A 22,813-nucleotide genomic window follows, 5' to 3' on the forward strand; every position below is an offset into this window, starting at 1 on the left:
ATGCACTAACCATCATCTTAATACTTAATCAAGTTACTGTGCACTTAAAACGGTGTAACCTGACAGGCTGTCGGGTAAAATCCCGATTAAACTACTGTACTCCAGGATCACAATTACACTTAGACCCGTACGAAGACGAGCACATGTGATACCAGCATACAGAAATCTTCAAATTAATTTACAACATGAGTTTTAGATAAAAGGTTCGAATACAAACGACAGAGTTCCAAAACACAGCGGAAGGTTAAAACTGAGTTCGAAATACAATACGATAACCAAGACAACGATACAAGGTGAGCTCCACATCCTGCCCACCGATGTGATGCCAACCTACCCGGTCTTCACGGGGAAGACGGGGCCCACTCGACGGTCCACCCAGGAGGAAGCGGCTGTCCAATCCAGGACGCACATACCTCCTCGAAGTCAGCGGGAACGCAACCTGCTAAGAAGGGTTACAACAACAACCCTGAGTATACTAATACTCAGCAAGGCTTACCCGACTTTGGGTATACTTAGCCCATTACCTAGACATGCAAAGCTTTTTGGCTCTGGAGTTGTTTTGCTGAAAGGCTGCAAGGAGTGAATCCTTACTTTCAAAATTTTAGCTCCATTTAGTACAGCGAGTATTAACTAAATTCGCCTAAACATCTAGAGCACACATGGTGGAGCAGATTATTCTTCAGTAACTCACAAACCAATCTTTTCCATTCCTCTTTCATTCCACTTTCTTACTACGATGCGACAAAGTGACGAAAGTTCTCTTAACCGAGAGAGACGGCGAATCGATCCGATTTAACCTTGCAAGGTGGACCTAACTCACACGACACGCGTAAACCCCGTCGGGCCACACACGTCAACTGTTCCCATCATCACCCCGACGTCTGAATCACGCCTGCCAAAACCCGGGTGAAGGGTCCCTCACGGCGAACTCCCTGAGAACCCGGAGGCGACATACTATCCAACACCCGCCATCATCCCACTCCCAGAATAGCAGGTCGCGATTCAAAGTATCGTTGCAAATCAGGTAATTAGCTTACCGGTTTCGACTACCTCCTACTTCCGGCATGTGGTTAGTACTGTTCAAACTCGGTCATTAGGGCCAACAACGGTACGGTCCTCAATTGACACAGGCGGGAGTTCATTTTTTCATCTATTCCATACCAAAACTCCAACTCATTCCCGCCCGGTCTCCAATTCTTTTTACTCATCAGCGCATTTCAAAGCCAAAGCTAAGGAACCAAGATCCTAAAACTCGCGAGTGACAGTAATCACTCGACTTTTACCGAGATCCTACTTAGCATAGCATCGCTAACGATACCTGCACACTAGTATGGACTCTCAGGTACCTAGGGAGATCATGCATACTAGGGTTTCATACAACTCCTAATACTTAAATGCACAAATACTTAAATAAACATTGAATAATTAAATTATGGTTATGCTCCGGGGCTTGCCTTGCAGGTCAGCGGGGTTAACGAGGTCTTCTGGAGCGTGCTCAACGGCGTCCTTCTGCGGCTCTTCTACTCGTGGCTCCTGGACCGACTCAGCGATCAACTCGCAGGCGACTTCGTTCGCGGCGTCTACACGAATAAAAATATACCATGCACAATTAGAACACAGTGCAATGCATGAGCACTTAATGCGATGAAAAGATCAACTCAAATTAGCCTGAAGTGTTTCCTTCAACCACAAAACTACTAAACTTGCTTGGAAGCAGGGATTAAAACAGACTCTTGCTTTGATGAGATTACACATGCATGAAACAAATAACTAACAACACTTAAATAAAGAAAAGAGCATGGCTAGGGGCAAACTATAAGCAAAACCCTAACTTGCATACATGATCTAACAACACAATTAATCAGCGTAATGTGAAAGTAGTAAAGCATGCCTCACAAAATTTTCCAACAATTAACGACGATAGAAAAACATTTCTTTTAGCCCTAGAAAAGGAAAACAACACTAACAGATCCACAACCAAGCACATAGGCCATGCATCTGAAAATTTTACAGTGGACTACACATGATAAGATGAGGCTACTAAATATTTTCAGAATTTTTAGATCAACAGAACAGCAGATACAAAATAGACAAGCTCAAACACAAAGTAAAATTTAGCAGGGCTAAAACTGACAATTGACATACATGGGTATTTTTCTTCTAAAGATCTCAGTTTTAGCAACCTAACAAAATTTACTTTGCATTTTTAGGATTTTTCTGCGAATTTCTAGGGATTTTCAAAGTTGCAGCCAATATAAGAAAAAAGGAAAACATTAAAAGGGGGGAGCTGACAGCCGGGCCCCACATGGCAGTGGGCGCCGGCCCAGCTGCCTCCCCCTCCTCTGTTCTGCCCCGCGCCAAGGCCGTGGCCGGCGTGGCGGCCTGCACCGCGGCGGCGGCGGCATCCAGGCCCGCCCGCGGCTCGCGGCGGCGCAGGCGCAAGACGGCGGCGGCGCGCGGCCGTTCAGGCCCGGCCGGCGGCGGAGGCGGGGCTAGGCGGCGGGGTTGCGGTCCACGGCTCCTGGCGGCTGCGGGGTGCGCGGCAGCAGCTCGCGGGTCCCCTGGCAGGGCGGCCCTCGGCGCGCGCAGTTGGGGTGGCGCGCGGTGACGGCGGCGCGGCGGCGATTCGACGGCGGCGGCGCCGAAATCGATTGGGGAAGGGGTCGGGAAGGGCGAGTAGGGTGCGACCGAGCTCACCGTGGATTGATTTTGAGCGGAGGAGGTCCGGAAGAGGGGGCTTGACGGAGAGGCGAAGCTCAGGCGGCGGACGGCGATGGCGGACGTCGTCTGCGGCTCGATTTCGGCCGGGGTAGGGCACGGCCGCGTTCGTGGAAGGATGGAGTGGGTTAGGGGCGAGGTGCAGTGGGTTGGGGCGTGATGAATCGAGGTGGGGCGGCGAGGAACAGCCGGTGCGACGAGCGGCGGCGGCTACGCTCGGTTCTGCTCGCTCGAGCTCGACCTAGCTCCGAGGAAGGAGAAGGGAGGAACGGGACGGGACAGGAAGCTTCGAGGCGTCCGCGTGGCTAAGAGCGCCGCTCAACGCCGAGGTCGGGTGCGATTGCCGACGCGTGGACGCGCTCGCCGGCGACCATAGCGGCGGTATGGGCGTCGGCGCACAGTATCGAGCACAGGAGAGGCACTGCTTACTCGTTTGAATGATTTTGGCTCGAGTTTGACCAGTTGAAACTCCAAATTTCATATGGGAACATGAAATTTGGCCAAAATGAAAGTTGTAGAGCAAAAGAAGATCTACAACTTTCGTTTTGGGCGAAAGTTGATTTGGAGCTCAGATCGGTGATAAAAACGAGATCGAAAACGGCTAAGACAAAGATTAAAACGCGGACTCGATTATTGCTAATGACACACTTAAGCCAGGATTAGCGATTAAACACATGGTTAACGAGTACAATTAACACAGGGGTGTTACAGTACCCAAACCCACAAACCCGTGGGTACAATAAACCCGACAACATATAACCTAAAATACTAATGTCACAAGGTCTTGTATCAAAATAAGGTCCAATCACATACTAAGAGAGACTTAGGCTCATGTACTTCCATTCACATCGATGATTACCTATTCATAGACTCATTTGGCTATAATGCATTGTGTATTTATTTATGTTTTCTATTAAATTTTGTTGCTTCTTCTATCGGGTACGGGAAACCCGCGGGTACAAAAAACCCACACGGGTACGGGTACGGGCATGAAATCATATCCGCGACGGGTATGAGTTTTTTAACGGGTACGATTTTATCCTGACGGGTGCGGGTTTGTGTTAGTGGTACCGACCAGGGTTTAAAATTTCGGCGGCATACCGCCGAAATTTCGGTGTTTTTTTCGTTTTCGGTCCGCACCGGCTTTTGGTATACCGGTGTTTTTCGGTATTTTTCGTTTTGAATTTTAAAAATTTAAAAAAATTTATAAATAACTATCAAAAAAATTGGGGAAAAATATGATAAAAAACTAGGGGCTTTTATTAGCTAATAGCACTTAAAATCATTCAAATCTAAATTGATTTGGTAGGTAAAATTGATAATTTGGGTTCGAACCCGTTACAGACCCGCTGGTTTTCCGCGCGTGGGCACCGGTTTTCCGGGACCGGGCACCGGTATTCCGGCCGGTATCGCCGGCTTTCCGCAGCCGCAGATCTGTGAGTTTTCTGTAATGATTATTCATTATTTATTAGTGGATTTGAACTTTGATTATTCGTTAGAAATCATAAGGCTTTATTTCATAGAAAAATCCCTATAGGTTATGCATATTGCATGATTGAAATTTTTGAGTGCTATGGTATTGCATATAGAAATACCTAATGATTTGCATGATCGAAAAATACTTGAGTGTAATGATTTGCATGATCGAAAAATACCTTATCATATATAAATGCTTGAGTGCTAGACTGCTTGCTATTTTTAGTTTATAAGCTTCCGTGAATGTCTAGCGTATTTACTTACACTATACTACTTCTTTGCATTATTGTAGTGTGTTTCATTTTTTATTTCTCATTGTGTGCTGGAGTTTATTATATATTGTGTATTATAATCTATCAATATAGACATAATTAGGCCAAACTCCGCCAAAATTTTCAATTTTTTCATAAATACATAATTTTCCATCATTTTCCAACCATTACCATCATTTTTCGGTGAAATGCACCGGAATACCGGTAAAATACAACGAAATTCCGGCCGGAAAACCAAAATTTCGGAATTTTGAATTTGAGAACTCTTTCCAGTCGAAATCACCGGAAAACCGCGAAATTTCGGCCGGTATACCGTTTCCGGTGGCCACCGAAATTTTTTTCAAAAACGAAAACGTAAACGCTAGTACCGACAAGTTTGTACCCGTTGCCATCCCTCCACGTGTCATCCTCGTCGGCGAAATCATTTGGCGTGTACAAATCGAAATCGCGGTTCTTCCCCTCCCCTCCTCTATTTAAAGCTCGCCTCCCGGTAAACTCCGCCAGCGCAAGTCCTCATCCGACTCCCCCCCTCCATCCGCCACCTCACCTCCGCTAGCTCCGAGCGCCCCCCATTTCGCCGTCGAGGTGTCAGGTACGGCACTGCCTGCTTTTCCTCCGGTGGTTTCCCCCTGTTTTTAATTTGGAGTTCTGCTTCCGCACGCGCGTGCGCCTCTTGCGTGGTGATTGATTCGCGACGGGGGTTTTCGGGCGTTCCGGTTCGCGGCTCCGACGACCAGTGCGGTTGATTTGGTGCCGTTTGGGGGCGCTGCTGCTGGCGATCAGTCGGAAGCGGCGGGCGTTGGGGGACCGACGGCGGCGGCGCCGTACACGTGCATTTGCTCCCGGGGATGGGGAGGGAGAGGCCTGCCTGTAGACAACCTGCTGACGAAACAAGTGTGGGGCTGAGACAGCGGCAGGCAGGCAGGCAGCCCGTGACAAGGTAGCTACGGACAGTGTGGGCGCGACGCTGGAGTGACTTGGCTAGGTGGTTGCTTCAGTGGCTGGCTACATCATGCGTGTCACTTGATCCTGGACTGCAGGATTGGGCCATGTTGGTGGGGGTGGGGGGTGTTAACTGAAGGTGATCGTTGCGCTGTTGAAGCCGTGGCCGTGGGACTGTGGGAGGACCATTTTCTGGAATAAAGAAATCAGTGGTTATGTTGTTCAGTCATCTCACTAAAGTCGTACTACAGTACTACTGTACTAGTCTACTACCGTCTCTTTGTCTGATCTGGCAGGAACCTTGATTTAGACCCTTTGGTTGTTTTGTACAGATTGATTGGCCCGCAGAGAAGGCCATAGCATGTTGTACTCTCTGTGATAGCTATTTGCTTTGTTTGGAATATTCTGATTATCATAGCTTGTTTCATTTTCAGGAGTAGCAGATTGCATGTTCGTGATCGTGGCGCCTTAATTGGACTTTGATATGGGTTCTGCTGCAACTGAAGTGTGTACCCTTTTTGTTGTTAACACTGCCCGGTGTTTCATAATTGGTTCATTTAAAATGAAGGTTAATTATGTGATTATGTTTCCACTCTCAGAGCAATGACACCTTGCTGGGCAATGGAGTTGTTGGGATTCTTGCCGAGACTTGTAATATGTGGGAAAGGAGGGCACCGTTAACTCCTTCCCACTGTGCTCGCCTTCTGCTCGGAGGAGGGAACAGAACTCGAGTAAACCGGATAATTGTGCAGCCAAGCACAAAGAGGATCCATCATGATGCTCAGTATGAGGATTCTGGATGCAAGATTTCAGAAGACCTGTCAGAGTGTGGCCTTATTATAGGCATCAAACAACCAAAGGTCATATTTCTCATTAAGCGACATGCAGATGCTCTATTTGACAGTGCTCTGTAGTCTGTACCAGTATCGTAAGTCTGATGCTTGGAGATGTCTTGGACAGTTGGAGATGATTCTTCCAGATAGAGCGTACACATTCTTTTCACACACCCACAAGGCCCAGAAAGAGAATATGCCACTGTTAGATAAGGTATAAACATATGCTTGTACATGCATGTTTTCAGTCAACCTGCACTGTCATTCCTGTGGAATATTAAGATGTTGATTACTTGATTAACATTCTCAGATCCTGGAAGAGAGGGTGTCCTTGTTCGATTATGAGCTAATTGTTGGAGATGATGGGAAAAGATCGCTTGCATTTGGGAAGTTTGCTGGTAGAGCTGGGCTGATAGATTTCTTACATGGTCTCGGACAGCGTAAGTACAATGACCAATATTTCTCGGTTCATACCTAATAATATTACTCCTTTGATACTTGGATTTTTCTATCTGAGTTTATTGTCGGAACTAGTTAATTTGCTCAATGCAACTTACATGTAATTGTTTAAAATGAATTTGACTGCTGGTTATTCAAGCGGCAGGTCTTCTCTTGCAATTTCAGGATATTTAAGCCTTGGGTACTCGACTCCGTTTCTCTCTCTGGGGCAATCTCATATGTATCCTTCACTCGCTGCAGCCAAGGCTGCAGTCATTGCCGTTGGTGAAGAGATAGCAACATTTGGACTTCCATCTGGAATTTGTCCAATAGTATTTGTATTCACTGGAGTTGGGAATGGTAATTGTGCTGTTAACATTTTCCATTTTTTTGATTCTGAGTTCACAGTAGGCTTCTTATATGAGGGGGGGGGGGTGTCTTGTGCTCTTGGGGATTGAATCCTTGTATCATCTGGTCATTTCATAATCTTAATGGGGCACAAAACATCTCTCCTATTGTGGATATGGTTTCATCACTCTTGTTCCGCTTTGTTTTTGGACCACCGCACAAATACTATATAGTTTGTAGAATTTTGCTGACAAAATTTTTTACCCTGTCATGAGCAATCTTTGAATTATTGTTGTTAAATAAGATATGCAAAATTGAATATCTTTACGATGCTGTTACCAGGGGCAATATTGATAGCAATGTGTTGAGCAAAAATGTATGTATACATGTTTACTGAAGGAAATGGGAAAACTGGGACCTTACTATACCGCATTTTCAATTTAGGTTTGATCTTACAAAATTTACACGTCACATATATAATTTCAATGTGATAGTCTCTCAGGGTGCACAGGAGATATTCAAGCTATTGCCCCATACCTTCGTTGATGCTGAGAAACTTCCTGAAATTTCTGCGGTACTATGCCATTACTCATTTTCTTGTCATAAGTTCGAGTAGTTAACAATTTCTTTTGTGAGTTTCTCTTTTCCATGTTTGAAATAAATCAAATTTCTACCACCTCTTTCTGCATCCAGAAGTATACCTCATTATACTCTATTGTTAATATTACAGGCCTGGAATCTGTCTAAACAATCTCAGTCAACCAAGAGAGTATTTCAACTGTATGGTTGTGTTGTGACTTCTAGAGACATGGTCTCTCACAAGGATCCTACCAGACATTTTGACAAAGTAACTGACATCTCTTGAACCACAAGTAGATTTGTAGTTTTTGTTTGGAATTTCTCAGTTATAAAAACGTTATCACATTCCATAGATGTATTAAGCCTCATACTCACATTTCAACATTATCATGTCGGAATAGTCTTTTCTCATTATACTGGTCATGTATTAAAACCTTCGTGCCTATCTGACCTTGTCCTTTTTACATTTCTTAATAAATTTATTCTTAAGTCAATTGCATCCACATTTTACAGATTTTTTTTCTGGAGACAAGTACCTTATTAGCAGTTCCTCAGCTTTTCAATAGCCTCAGTGCCTCACTCAGTAATCTTAAATCTGTGAATCTGCAGGCTGACTATTATGCTCATCCAGAACACTACGCTCCAGTTTTTCATGAAAGGATTGCTCCATATGCATCTGTCATTGGTATGGCCTTGGCCGAGTTCTTGTATCAGATGTTGTTCTGTTGTGCTCTTTAAAACATTTTTTATCTACCTTGAACGTGTGAGACCAGTCATAAATGGGTATTCCATGTTTTGACACAATCTTTAATACAGCTCTCAGTTATACAATTCCTTTTGTTTTAGTTTATTTTAGTACTCTGAGAGAAGTACAGTATTTGAAACCATTTCTAACTATTATTTTGTGTAGCATAGAACAATGTAGGGTAAAATCTAGTGCGGTCCTCAATAGGATCGCTAATCTGATGAGGTTGTCGTTGATTATTGATATTTTATGAACATGATTTGAGTTAGTAAAACTCTGCTACTTCCTGCAATAAATCGTTGTACTGGCCATATTTATCCATAATACTCTAATTTATATATTCATGGTTTCTGCAGTAAACTGTATGTACTGGGAGAGGAGGTTTCCACGATTACTGAGTATCAGTCAGTTGCAGCAACTGATGAAATCTGGTTGTCTGTTGGTTGGCATTTGTGATATAACTTGTGATATTGGAGGTTCCATTGAATTTGTGGACAAGAGTACATCAATAGAGAAGCCCTTCTTCCGGTAATGCATTCCTTTATTTTCTATTTGTTTTAATTCAAAGTTGGAAAGGGGTATAGATAACCCATGGGAAGCAGTCACAATATCCTAACATGTGTTGGCATTGCTTACATATCTCATTGTGGATGCAAAATTTGCTTACAAACTTTTGTCCTTGCCCAGTAATTGTAGATCAGTAGAACATTGTCTGATATTTGAAGCACCCCAGATTCTTGGTGGCTGCTTCCCCATAGGATTTTTAGTGGTTCTTGTAATAGTTACGGTTTTGACTAATCATGGAATACACAACCGCAGGTATGATCCTTCTAATAATTCATATCATGATGATATGGAAGGTAACGGTGTGATCTGCTTAGCTGTTGACATTCTCCCTACAGAGTTTTCTAAAGAGGTATAAGATTTCTTATAGAATGAAGAAGGTATTTTATATAGGCATCAGCTCGTTGCATTGATTTAACTGTTGTTCCATTGTATTGAAACCATGTAGGCCTCCCAACATTTTGGAAACATATTATCTAAATTTGTTGCTAGCTTGGCCTCAATGAAGCAACTGGTGGAACTTCCCTCCTACTTGAGAAGAGCTTGCATTGCTCATGATGGCAGATTAACTTCTTTGTATGAATATATTCCTAGGATGCGAAAGACTATGATGTAAGCTTCAAGTACTTCAATCCATCTTCATATTCTACTCCTCTCAGATGGTTCCCTTGGAGCATAAGATCCGTAAAGATGCAAAGAAGATAAATAGCCAATCTTGTTAAAACATGTGATTCATTTTAGAGTTCACTCATGGTTGTTACTGTACAATAAGGGGAATGAATTTTTTTTAAATAACCCTACAAGTATGTACCTTCAAGGCTCCAGTTGGGAGACTTCTTTACGGAACATAAACTAGGGTGTTGCATATCTTGTATATCTCATATGCTGTTCAATTAGTCTAAAGTATAGGATGCTATGTTGAATATACCCCTTGCACTCTGTATATAGTTTCCCACGTGGGGCATGGTAGTGGATGTGTTTCTGCACTTGTATCTATTCACACCAAACAATACATAGTCCCAAGTTATTTCTGTTGTATGCTGTTAAGGCCCATATACTATATAGGCCAATGATTGGCCCATCCTCTGCTGTTCCAGCCTACATATATCTACATTTAGACTAATGGAGGATCATGCCGTGTGTGACTGAGATCATCCAAAGGTAGCATGGTATCCAAGCCATGGATTAGGGTTAGGGTTATTTTTTAGCCACCCACGATCCCGTTTTCCCTCTCACGGCGCATCGCCGTCCCCGTCTGCTGCCCGTCGCGCAGCCGGCGAACCCATCTCCACCCGTCGCGCGTGGTGGCTGCGCCCGTCGCGCAGCCGTCCGCGTGTGCCGTCGCCCGTCCCGTTCCGCGCCCGTCCGCGCCTGCTGCGCCCGTCCCCGCCCGTCGCGAGGCCGTCCGCACGCCCCGTCCGCGCGGCTGTTCGTCGCCGGCGCGGCCTCCCTTCGCCGCCCGTCGCGGCCTCGTTTCTTGGGGTCTTCCTCTCTGCAGCTCGCCGCCGTCGTCCCTCGTCATCTTCACGGTCTGCAGTCTCTGTTTTTCTTTCTTCCTCTTCATCATGTCGCAGCCCAGTGCCATCTCCATTCCGTTGAAGTTTGATGGCCAGAATTACAGAGAGTGGGCCTTTTGTGTTGAGACAGTACTGGGTGGCTATGGTGTAGCCGCATATCTCACTGAAACTCAACCAATTGCTAGTACAGATGGCTCCAATTCTGCTGCTGTCACAGCTTGGCTTAATGATGATGGAAGGGTGAAGAGTGCTATTGTCACTAGTATGAAACCATCTTTCATGATGAGTCTTCAGCCTTGCAAGACAGCTAAAGAGATGTGGGATTATTTACAGAAGAGATTTGTTCAAGTCAGTGGTGCTCATCTGCATACCTTGATGCAAGGTCTTCGTGGACTTCAGCAAGATGAATTATCTATTGATGATTATTACAATGCTTTTGATCGTTTCATGGGACCAGTTCTGTCCATGGTTCCTTCGTCCACTGCTAACTGTTCAGGATGCACTAAGAAGACTAAGTTCATTGAACAATTTCTTATGTACCAGTTTGTCATGGGACTGAGGTCAGAATTTGAACCAGTACGTGCTCAGCTGCTTAATAATCATGTTTCTCCATCCATGTCTGATGTCTTGGCTTCTTTGACTGCTGAAGAAACTCGCCTTCGTTCACTGTCGCCTGCTCCTTCAGTGTTAGCACCTCACAGTGTTCTTGCTGTTGCTCAGAAGGCGGGGATATCTACTAGAAGCCCTTTTCCACCTTGTGAGCATTGTAAGAAGTCCACCCATTGGTCAGACAATTGCTTCAGTAAATATCCAGAGAAGTTAGCTGACTATCGTACTCGACATGCTGCTCGTGCCCATGGTATACCTGCTACCCCTAAGGGCTCAGTATCTATTGTTGCTGCTTCACCTGTTGGTGGTTCTCAGTCCTCTTGGGTCCTTGATTCTGGTGCTTCGTTTCACATGACTTCTGACCACTCTCAGTTAGTTGATTGCCACACTGTTCATGAGGGCGCCTCTGTTCAGACAGCCGATGGGACACCTTGTTCTATCACTCATCAGGGTTCACTTTCTACTTCACATTTTTCTGTACCACATGTCTGATGTCTCTCTTGTACCTCAGCTGTCCATGAATCTTCTTTCCGTTGGCCAGATCACCGATCAGAATTGTTTTATTGGATTTGATGACTTATCTTGTTTAATTCAAGATCGTCGAAGCGGGACTGTGATTGGGACTGGCCATCGCCGTAGAGGTTCTTCAAACCTTTACATTCTGGACACCCTCCGTCTTCCTTCCTCTGTTGCCGCTACCGCTCACGTGTCATCCACAACATCGTCATCTGCATCATCTTTTGCCAAATGGCATCACCATCTTGGCCATTTATGTGGGTCTCGCTTGTCGACCTTAATAAGTAGTGGTTGTCTAGGTCATATATCAGTTGAGTCTAGCTTCCACTGTAAGGGTTGTAAACTTGGAAAACAGATACAACTTCCCTATTCTTCTAGTACATCTCGCTCAGAAAAATCTTTTGACCTCATTCATTCAGATGTTAGATGTATGGGGTCATGCACCTTTTTCCACCAAGGGTGGTCATAAGTATTATGTTATCTTCATTGATGATTATTCTCGATATACTTGAATTTACTTTATGAAACATCGTTCCCAATTGTGCTCAGTTTATCAGTCTTTTGCACGTATGGTACACACTCAGTTTTCGCCCTGTACATGGTCCGGTTTCAACCCGGCCAACCCGTGTAACCAGCCCATGTTAAACCGCTTCTCAAGACCATGCATGGGTTGGTTTGAACCACGTAACCCGTTCGTGACACACATGTAGCATCAACATGATGATGTCCTCCTCGCTGGCCACAGCTGGCTTCCGGCATGGACTCAGAGGCTGCGCTGCAGTACGTCCTGCACTCCTGCTGGCAAGTCGCAACGCCAACGCGTGGCTTGGTGCTGCCCGCCCTCCATGCTGGAGAGGACTCGAGCTGAGGCAGGGAGGCGCAAGGATAGTTAGCGACCGGTTTAAACCGTAACCGTCCAACCCACTGGTTTCTAACCCGCTCACTGGACTCCCTCATGGTTTGGGTTGGTTTTTAACCAGAAATCGGTGAAACCGGACCATGAACAGGGCGACTCAGTTTTCCACTCCTATCAAGGTGTTTCGTTCTGATTCTGACGGTGAGTACTTATCTGATGCCTTTCGCCAATTTTTGGCATCTGAGGGCACTTTGCCTCAGCTCTCATGCCCTGGTGCTCATGCTCAAAATGATGTCGCTGAGCGCAAGCATCGCCATATCATCGAGACTGCTCGTACTCTTTTGATTTCCTCCTTCGTACCCTCTCATTTCTGGGGTGAAGCTGTTTCTACCGCAGTATATCTCATAAATAGACAACCATCATCCAAATTGTCGTGCAAATGTCCTGGTGAAGTGTTTTTTGGTACACCACCTAGCTATGATCATTTTCGGGTTTTTGGATGCACGTGCTATGTCCTGCTGGCACCTCGTGAGCGAACTAAGTTGACTGCTCAGTCAGCTGAATGTGTGTTTTTGGGGTATAGTCCTAAACATAAGGGTTATCGCTGCTATGACCCTTCCTCTCGTCGCATGCGTATTTCTCGTGATGTGACTTTCCATGAGGATACTCATTTCTTTTATAATCGCTCCACTCAACCCTCTTGTTCTCCCACAGAGTCTACAAATTTCATGTGTCTTCCTCCGCCCATTCCACCTACTCCGCCACCTGCACCACATAATCCTCCTCCTCCTCCACCTCCACCACCACCACCCTCTAAACCTCCTATCACACAAGTTTACACTCGCCGTCCAAAAGACCCCATAGTGCTTCCACCTAATCTCACTTCTTCGGCCAGTCCTGATACTCCTGGTTTGGGTGAATCTAACAATATTGATGCGTCTAATGTTATTCCTGATGAGTCACAGGTTGCCCCAAGATATAATCTACGGAATCGTACCTCTATTGAGCCTCCTGACAGGTATGGTTACTCACGTGTCAGTGCTGTTCTTTCTGAACCATCTACTTATAAGGAAGCCTCTACGGTTCCCGAGTGGCAGTCTGCTATGTCAGAAGAGCTTGCTGCCCTTGATCGTACAGTCCGTACTATGATTGCAGTGGCTGCTAGTCGTTCTTGGACTATCTCTTAGATGGATGTCAAGAACGCTTTTCTTCATGGTGACTTACATGAGGAAGTTTACATGCACCCACCTCCAGGTGTTGATGCTCCTCCAGGTTATGTTTGTCACCTTCGTCGTGCTCTATATGGCCTCAAACAGGCCCCTCGTGCTTGGTTTGAGCGGTTCGCCTCTGTGATAACAGCTGCTGGTTTTTCACCAAGCCCTCATGATCCTACTTTATTCATTCATGTTTTGTCACGTGGTCGTACTCTACTACTCTTATATGTTGATGATAGTGAACATGTTTCTCTAGTTAAGAGGCACCTTAGTCAGCAGTTTCAAATGACTGATCTAGGTCCACTCAGTTATTTCTTGGGCATTGAGGTTTTGCATTCTAAACAGGGGTATTATATTTCTCAATCTAAATACATTCAAGATCTCCTTGACCGATCCGGCCTTACTGATAATAAGATAGCTGCCACACCTATGGATCTACATTTGCAGCTTCGCCCCACTGATGGTACACCTCTTCAGGATCCTGCTCGCTATCGCCATATTGTTGGGAGCCTTGTTTACCTCACAGTCACGAGACCTGATATTGCTCATGCAGTACATATTTTGAGTCAGTTTGCAGTGGCGAAGCTAGAAATGAGCCGTAGGGGGGCCATTTTGCTTAACTTATAAACATATATACTAGCAAGCTGTTGTAAAAAAAAATCGTCTTTCATCGTATTGGTATTGCGCAGTCTTATTTTGATGATCTTCAAGGTAGACAAAGCACACTCAATGCTCCCTGTTGAAACTGGTAGAGTGAGAAGCAACCGAAGCAATCTATCATTCAAGTGTGCCAAAATCTTGTACTGCGAAGACATCAAAACCACTTCTTCTCTTTATATTCTTACTGGAAATGAAGCAAAGAAGTCAATATGCTCGGTGGTTGCTCTCTGAATACTCTAACCAAGAAGGAAAATCACTTAACCAATTAAACTCGAAATGATGCTATGTGATTTCATTTGGGCCAAGGGGGGGCCACGACCCATGTTTGCCGACATGTAGTTCCGCCGGTGTCAGTTTGTGAGTGCCCCCACTTCGGTTCATTTTGGCCACTTACTTCGTGTGCTGCGGTATCTACGGGGCACGTCCTCTCAGTGTCTGTTCTATGCTCGTGATAACTCTCTTCAGCTTCATGGTTACTCTGACTCCACTTGGGCCAGTGATCCAATGGACCGTCATTCTATTTCTGGTTATTGCATTCTTCTTGGCTCTTCTCCGCTTGCATGGAAGTCCAAGTAGCAGACCGTTGTTTCTCGCTCTAGCACAGAAGCAAAACTTCGAGCTCTTGCTATTACTACTGCTGAGATTGTCTGGCTTCGATGGCTACTAGCTGATTTTGGAGTTTCCTGTGATACCCCTACGCCTCTTCTTTGTGATAACACTGGAGCCATCCAGATTGCCAATGATCTCGTGAAGCATGAACTCACTAAACATATCGGTGTTGAAGCATCTTTTACACGGTCTCATTGTCATCAGAAAACTATTGCTCCTCAGTATGTGCCTTTGGAATTGCAACTTGCTGATTTCTTTACCAAAGCACAAACTCGAGCTAAGCAGCACGGATACGGATACGTGTATCGGTATCGGAAGGATACGGATACGCAGATACGTCATTTTTCCAAAAAACCCGATACGCGGATACGTTCTACCTAAAAATATAAATAAATAGATAATAATGCATATTAAATAGCCACACTGAGATACAATGAAAAGCAGTTAAAACACCTAAAAACAGAGTGGGCATTTGACTTTAAAATTCATTTATTACCTTTACAGGGACTAAAATGTGAGAAAATAAAAGTTATAGGGATTAGAATGTGAGGAAATAGAAGTTTTAGGGACTAAAATATAATTATTGAAAAAGGAAAGGGGCAAAATAAAAAATAAAACCTTATTTGTTATCTCTCCCTCCCGCGGTCTCCCCGTCTCTCTCTCTCTCCCATTCTCTCTTCTCTCTCTCGGTCTCCCCTCCCTCCTTTTCCCGGCCGGCCACCAGCGCCTCCCTTCCCCGGCCGGCCGCCGGCCTCTCCCTCTCCTGCAGCGCGCGGCCTCGAGGCCAGCATCGGCAGCTCCATCTCCACGCGTGCCGGCGGTCGGATCCGGCTCGGGGCGGAGCGCGGCGTCGAGCAGGACGAGCTCGCCGGCGAACTGGCGCGACGGATCGAGCGCGGCGCGCGGGCAGGAAGGCCGCCTCGGGCTCGACCGCGCGGCGTTGGAAGGGGCGGCTGCCGGGATTCTTCCCAGCGGACGGCGACCATCTCCCTCAATCTTCTTCCCCAGCAGCTCCTTCCCCACCCCTCTCGGCGCAAGCGGGTGCATCTGCGGGCGTGGGGCGGGCGGATGCGGCAGGGCAGGGGAGGATACTCCCATGGAGTTGGGCTTCTGGGCCGTATCACACACAGATACGTATCCAATCTTGAGTTTCTAGGCCCAATGCAGCCTAGTACGCCGATACGGCTTGGATACGTATCTCTAGTGTATCCGCGGCGTATCCGTATCCGATACGTATCAGATACGGGATACGGCGGCATCCCCACATATCCGTGTTTCTGAGAACTCGAGAGCATCATCGACTTCATTTGCTCAAACTCAATGCTTCAGATCCGCCTTGAATTTGAGGGGGGGGGGGTGTTAAGGCCCATATACTATATAGGCCCATGATTGGCCCATCCTCTGCTGTCCCAGTCTACATATATCTACATCTAGACTAATGGAGGATCATGCCATGTGTGACTGAGATCATCCAAAGGTAACATATGCTTCTATAGTTCCACTCTTGTAAACAGAACATTTAAGGTTGGGTACAGAGGACTGAGTGGCCTGGATGTTACTCGTCATCAATACTGTGCTTTGTTCGAACTAGTATTTTCTTTATTAGATCTCTTGAATAAATATGGACAAGCTGATTATCATTCATGTGTGCTTTGTTATGTGTCAATAACTTGAACACCATCCTGTTCCTGTTTCTTTAATTTTTGTTCGTAGGGATTTGTCCAAACTTCTTCTCTTTGGTGGTTGTCAACTTGTCATGTTGTAAAATGGCATTCTCCCTATCATCACATAACCATAGTTTTCTTGTTACGACACTGCTGTGCTTGCCAGTTGCCATGTTTCTATGGTCCAAAATGTTCTTTTATTCTTTGCAGCGATTTGGCACCTGCAAAAGCTAATCCATCGCCTGACAAGAAGTACAGCACGCTGGTTAGCAAATAATTTATTTCAACTATTTCAGCGCATCTATGATTTGAGTATTTCACTATTATGCACATGTATATTTGCGAATAGGAACTTACATATGTGCATGTGAAACACAATCACTCAGTCTTTTCTGTCTTTAAAACTGTTGAAATGAAACAGGTATCTCTCAGTGGGCACCTATTTGATAAGTTTCTTATAAACGAAGCTTTGGACATTATTGAAGCAGCTGGAGGTTCATTTCAGTTGGTTAGATGTGAAGTTGGACAAAGTATTGATGATACGTCATACTCGGAGCTTGAAGTAAGCAATTAATTTCTTATTGAAGCACAAATTATTTAGGACCAGTCTTCCCTGGAAAATAAGTAGTAGGATAAAAGAATCAGAATCATCTGTTGTTACTACTTTTTAGGTACTAGTTCTTTTTTAAGAACAAATCTTCTCCTCGTGCATAGAATGCAAAGTTCACTGTTGCCAATAAAGCTAGGTGCTCTGTGAACCGAAATGTTTCATCTTCTCACTGTCACAGGATCAGATATTCAGGATTTCTTGCTCGAGAGATACTCATATGGAAACATATAAAAGATAATCAAATAAAAGAACTTGGAACTAGCTCCAGGCCCACTCCTGTTATCCTGCCCATTCCCTATCACCACTGCAAAAGGTAGAAGTTTGGACCAACCCATCAGTATGGCCATGGCTAAAATAGATAGAGATGCCCTTCAGATATACTTCTGGCAATCATTGATAAGGTTCCACTGTTCAATCTCCATTCCCCTTCTTGAGCACACCTCATTCTGCAATTGCTCTACTAAGACCGGTCGGCAACATGGACTGCTATCTATCAGTTTGAGCTCTTCCTTTCCTCTTGTTTTTGAGTTGTGCTCTTCTGGTCAAGAATTTCTGGGTTCTACTTTGCAGGTTGATTTATTTTCGCAACCCAAGAAACTCAACAGAAATGACCAGTTTCTGCAAAGCATTTTCTTTCCTTTTGAGAACTCTACCATTGATTCTTAAACTTCCAACTTATATGTACAGATAATTGTTTTACATCAAATGTTCTGCCCTTCGAATTTGGCAGCTATTTTTACCAGCTTATTGCAATTTGACCCCTCTGGGCCTCTCTCAATTTTTAACACCTGAACTCATCATCCTATTATGATTAAAGCATGTTGTTTAATTTACTAAAAGTCTACCTAAACTACCAATCTGAAATAAAATAAAATAAAACATAGTCATAGATTATAAATGTTACAGTTTTTTTTTCTTGTTTAGCTTAGCTTCCCTAGATCTGCTTTACTCTGGTGCAGGTTGTGTTTTGAATCTTCTTCTCTTTTTATACCTTATACCCAATGTTTTTCTACCTGAGCTACCTGAACAAAACCACAATTTGATTTGTTTTTTTGAAACATATGATACACGCCTTTTGCAGGTAGGAGCAGATGATACTGCCACATTGGATAAAATAATTGATTCCTTGACTTCTCTTGCTAATGCACACGGGGGAAATCACAATGCTCGGAAAGAGACTGAACTATCTCTGAAGATAGGAAAAGTCAATGAGTGTGGAACTGGTGACATCGTGGATAAAGAAGGGCCGAAGGTTTTGATTCTTGGAGCTGGAAGAGTTTGTCGACCAGCGGCGCAGTTTCTAGCATCTTACCCAAACATATGTAGCTACGGTGCTGATGACAATAGCACAGATCAAATTCATGTCATTGTGGCATCTTTGTATCAAAAAGATGCAGAAGAGGTTATTCTTGCAACGATGCATTCCCCAACTCTTGACAATTTTTTTCCTGTACTGTTTGGTTGGTTGCATGGCTTGCTATTAACATGCTCTAGGGACATCAGTAAGCATTACCAAATTAAAAATACTGTATTTTGCTCTGTAAGGGAAAAAATTATGTAGAAACAGTTAACCAGGATTGATTTAACACATTCTTGGTTCAATCGTTTAATCACTTTATCCTCTAATGGAGATTAAGCATTGTTATTAGTACAAAATATCTATTTTTTTTTACTTTGTTGTGTATGTGAATGTGCAGTCAAGTGTGTTGTTGTGTCATATATTCCATTGATGCTAATGCCCCATCTATTTATACATGATAAAAGGTTGCATTGAACCATCATGTCCACTCATGAAGCAGCACATCCTTCCATGAATTGCTATGCCCTCTTAATGTGTCCTTTCGCTAATAGGCACCCTTTCATGAACAGATAATCCTCCCACGAATAGACATCCACTCATGAATAGATATGCATTCCTTCATACACACATGTATACAATATTTGTAGGACTCAACCATTACATTCTCATATATCTGTATCTGTACATGCAGATAGTTGAGGGTATTAAAAATGCAACTGCTACTCAGCTTGATGTTGCTGATATTGGAAGTCTTTCAGATCTTGTTTCTCAGGTAAGTTTCATTCTGATATTAAGTCTCTACTGAACAAGTCCACTTTCACAACTTACAGCGAAGATAAGAGAGCAGGAGTATGTTGCAAGCAAAAGTACCCAACACTGTTGTCACTTGCACGATTAGTGAACCCCATTTATTTTTAAACCTACTTCATTCACACTAACGCAATAACTTCATGGTTCAGAATGTTGATTTGTGCTTTCTAGCAAAATATTTAACTTGGACCATGAATTTGTTCGTTACTGTGCTAACTTGCCAGCAGATTAATGACGCAAGCTCCTCTTGCAGGTTGAGGTTGTAGTTAGCTTGCTGCCTGCTAGTTTTCATGCTGCCATTGCAAGAGTATGCATAGAGGTAGTCTTCTTATTTGCCTGTCATTTATATAATCCTTGGGTCCTCTGTTAAGGCATTTAACGACTATCAATGCGATACTTATGAGGGAGTTCGACTGGCAAATTCATCTATTACAGCTCAAGAAGCACATGGTAACGGCAAGTTATGTTGATGAATCCATGTCAAACTTGAGCCAAGCTGCCAAAGGTGCAGGTGTAACTATACTTTCTGAAATGGGTCTAGATCCTGGCATAGGTATGTCCTCGATATGATGGTCGCTCATGTACATTTCAACGGAATGCATATAGTACATATGTTTATGGAAGTACTAGCTAAAGTATCATATAGTGAGTGTGCTGTTTCATCATGAGTTAATTTTCCTGTAAAAACAAGGTTATTTATATTTATCTTATGCAGATCACATGATGTCAGTGAAGATGATTGATGAAGCTCATGCTCGAAATGGAAAAGTAAAGGCATTTACATCTTTCTGTGGTGGGCTGCCATCTCCAGCTGCTGCAAACAATCCACTGGCCTATAAATTCAGGTAGATGTATCCATGCTCTAAATAATTCAATTAACGGTATAGTATAATTTTTTTTTGAAAATATATCAGTATTGTATAATGAGGTGTCTACATCCAAATCGTCTTGGTAATAATACTTCGTGTGGCAAGTTTTCCAGAAATGGTAATGTTTATCTTTCCACTTTTCAGTTGGAACCCAGCTGGTGCTGTCCATTCAGGGAAAAACCCTGCTGTCTACAAATTTCTTGGGGAAACCATCCATGTAGATGGTAAGTTAGTTACGTGTCTCCTGATATATCTGCACAAGAAAAAAGGAGCAAATACATGATGGCAGGAGCTCTGCCTAATTTCTGAAAAGAGAAGTAGAGGCTACAAATTACAACGCACGTCTCATGTAGACTCACTGAGAGGAATAGAAACACGCGTTCGAGAAAGAGAGGAATACAAACAATTCAGGGGATATATATGTCTTCAATGAAACATTAATTGTATCAGGACCTAATTTACAGGGTAATCCATGCGTTAGTTTTCTATCCACGAATAGAGGAACTAAGGAGATATGAAAAACTTGAATCAGTTTTCATATCCTAGAATCTAACAATCTGTTGAAACAATGGATTACTACATATGTCTGTTGAATGATTGCTTACCTCTTCAACAGGTAGTAGCCTGTATGAATCAGCAAAGAGGCTCAGACTACCAGGGCTTCCAGCTTTTGCTCTGGAACACTTGCCAAATCGGAATTCCTTGATATATGGAGACCTTTATGGTATCTCCGAAGAAGCATCTACCATATACAGAGCTACTCTTCGTTATGAAGGTTTGTGTACCTTTTGTTTCAGTGAGACATCCCTTGCATGCGAAGTCTGATTTCCATTCACCATTTTGTTGCACATGCACAGGTTTTAGTGAGATAATGGCTACACTATCGAAAATTGGGTTCTTTGATGCTGCAAATCATCCGCTGCTGCAAGATACTAATCGTCCAACATATAAGGGTTTTCTTGATGAACTACTTAATGCTAATAATATCTCAACAACTACCACAAACATAAATATTGAAGCCTCTGGTGGATATGATGATGAATTGATTGCCAGAATATTGAGCCTTGGGCATTGCAAAGAGAAGGACATAGCTGTTAAGACAGTCAAAACCATCAAGTTAGTCCAGCTCCTGTGCTACCAAATTTCACTTCTTTTATGAACTGCTGTAGTGCAGTGTAAATAATGTCATCAAGTTAATAAATATATGTATATGATCCCCTGGCAAGAAATGATTTAGGAAATTATATTAGAAACAGGAAACATGAGTTGTATGTTAGAACTGACAAAACACGATCGTACACGGGCAGGTTCTTGGGACTACATGAAGAGATTCAGATTCCTAAGGATTGTTCAAGTGCATTCAATGTGATTTGCCAACGAATGGAACAGAGGATGGCCTATGGCCACAATGAGCAGGTGATGCTGAATACTATCTTACCGCCTCTTCCACAATTCTCATGTGCTGCATGTACTTGCTAAAATACATGTGCTACCTACATTCATATTGTCATTAAAAGAAATAAGGGGAAATAACAGAAACGGAGGCAATAATCTCACGATTACTAATTCATTATTTGTAGTTGCCTTTTTTTTAGAGAACGTGCCTGAGCACGCATTTCATTAAGAGGGAGATTATTTGTAGTTGCCTTAATCAAGAATATAAATTCGACAGGGACAAAACTCAGTTACAAAAACAGTGATTGTCAATTAATGGTAAATCTGAATTCGAACTTCTTTTCAGACTCTGTTCTACCATCTTATTTCATATAGCTTTTACTTCATGCTCAAAATATGGATTAAATCAAATCAATAGTCTTCCTTGGATAACCATTGCTGAGGCACTGCTCTTGTAATTCAGGACATGGTACTGCTGCACCATGAAGTGGAAGTGGAATACCCGGATGGGCGACCCACTGAAAAGCACCAAGCGACGCTACTGGAGTTCGGAAAGGTTGAGAATGGCGGATCCACCACCACTGCGATGGCCCTTACCGTTGGCGTACCAGCAGCAATAGGAGCTCTGGTAGTAACCTTAACCACAGTTATACTTGCATGAGGATAAAAGCAAGAAATGCATATTCATTTATTCTCGTGCCATGTCATATTGCAGCTCTTGCTTGAGAACAAGGTGCAGACGAAAGGAGTAATCAGGCCTCTCGAACCTGAAATCTACATTCCAGGTGAGTGCAACGTAGACCATGGTTTTCACGGCGTCCCCCTTGTACAAATACCAGGACGTGCAACAGTGCTAACTCGTGTGTTTGCGTGTTTGAAGCATTGGAGATGCTGGAGTCGTCAGGCATCAAGCTGGCTGAGAGAGTGGAGATTTAAAAACTCCAAAGTTACAGCTTTGTATATAGAATTATAGATGTATAGATATAGTATACTTGGGTACATACCTTCTGCACATACTCTGTTCTGTTCTAAATAGGGCAAATAGCAACTAAGGATCGTTGGTGTATCATATGGCCCTCTGTGACCTATATATCAAATAAAGTGCCCATAGGTTGATTCATTTCGGGTTTACTAGGTAAGAGCACGATTCAGCAGCCGTCCCCGGCCAACAGGACGGTCTGACAATATGGTTACGATGCACAATAAGTCAATAACTAGAGAGTGATTAGAGGCGCCCGAAGTGCAGATCAATCTGCAGAAGTGCACGGT

The 22,813-nt window shown here is 43.7% G+C and overlaps 1 protein-coding gene across 3 annotated transcripts; it reads left to right on the plus strand.

Moving 5' to 3' along the window:
- Positions 1-4,872: 4,872 nt before the first annotated feature.
- Positions 4,873-22,664, plus strand: LOC120644250 (alpha-aminoadipic semialdehyde synthase-like). 3 transcript variants are annotated; one of them, XM_039920836.1, is made up of 26 exons: positions 4,873-5,058; positions 5,843-5,913; positions 6,008-6,268; positions 6,369-6,455; positions 6,552-6,681; positions 6,866-7,039; positions 7,522-7,601; positions 7,758-7,874; positions 8,216-8,291; positions 8,708-8,879; positions 9,171-9,267; positions 9,364-9,527; positions 16,771-16,825; positions 16,982-17,122; positions 18,252-18,572; positions 19,162-19,242; positions 19,534-19,599; positions 19,716-19,833; positions 19,996-20,125; positions 20,294-20,373; positions 20,766-20,924; positions 21,007-21,265; positions 21,457-21,565; positions 22,008-22,172; positions 22,260-22,329; positions 22,425-22,664. In XM_039920836.1, the coding sequence occupies exons 2-26, from the start codon at positions 5,893-5,895 to the stop codon at positions 22,478-22,480; spliced, it is 3,189 nt and encodes a 1,062-aa protein (XP_039776770.1). In that variant the 5' UTR covers positions 4,873-5,058; positions 5,843-5,892; the 3' UTR covers positions 22,481-22,664. The 3 variants fall into 3 exon arrangements, with proteins under 3 accessions (XP_039776770.1, XP_039776777.1, XP_039776782.1); XM_039920843.1 differs by lacking the exons at positions 4,873-5,058; positions 5,843-5,913; positions 6,008-6,268; positions 6,369-6,455; positions 6,552-6,681 and having other exon boundaries at positions 6,902-7,039; positions 7,530-7,601; positions 22,425-22,654; XM_039920848.1 differs by lacking the exons at positions 4,873-5,058; positions 5,843-5,913; positions 6,008-6,268; ... (7 more) ...; positions 9,171-9,267; positions 9,364-9,527 and adding an exon at positions 16,015-16,373 and having other exon boundaries at positions 22,425-22,654.
- The last annotated feature ends 149 nt before the right edge of the window (positions 22,665-22,813 follow it).

The sequence above is a fragment of the Panicum virgatum genome, chromosome 1K, assembly GCF_016808335.1.
Source record: "Panicum virgatum strain AP13 chromosome 1K, P.virgatum_v5, whole genome shotgun sequence".
Classification (NCBI taxonomy): domain Eukaryota; kingdom Viridiplantae; phylum Streptophyta; class Magnoliopsida; order Poales; family Poaceae; genus Panicum; species Panicum virgatum.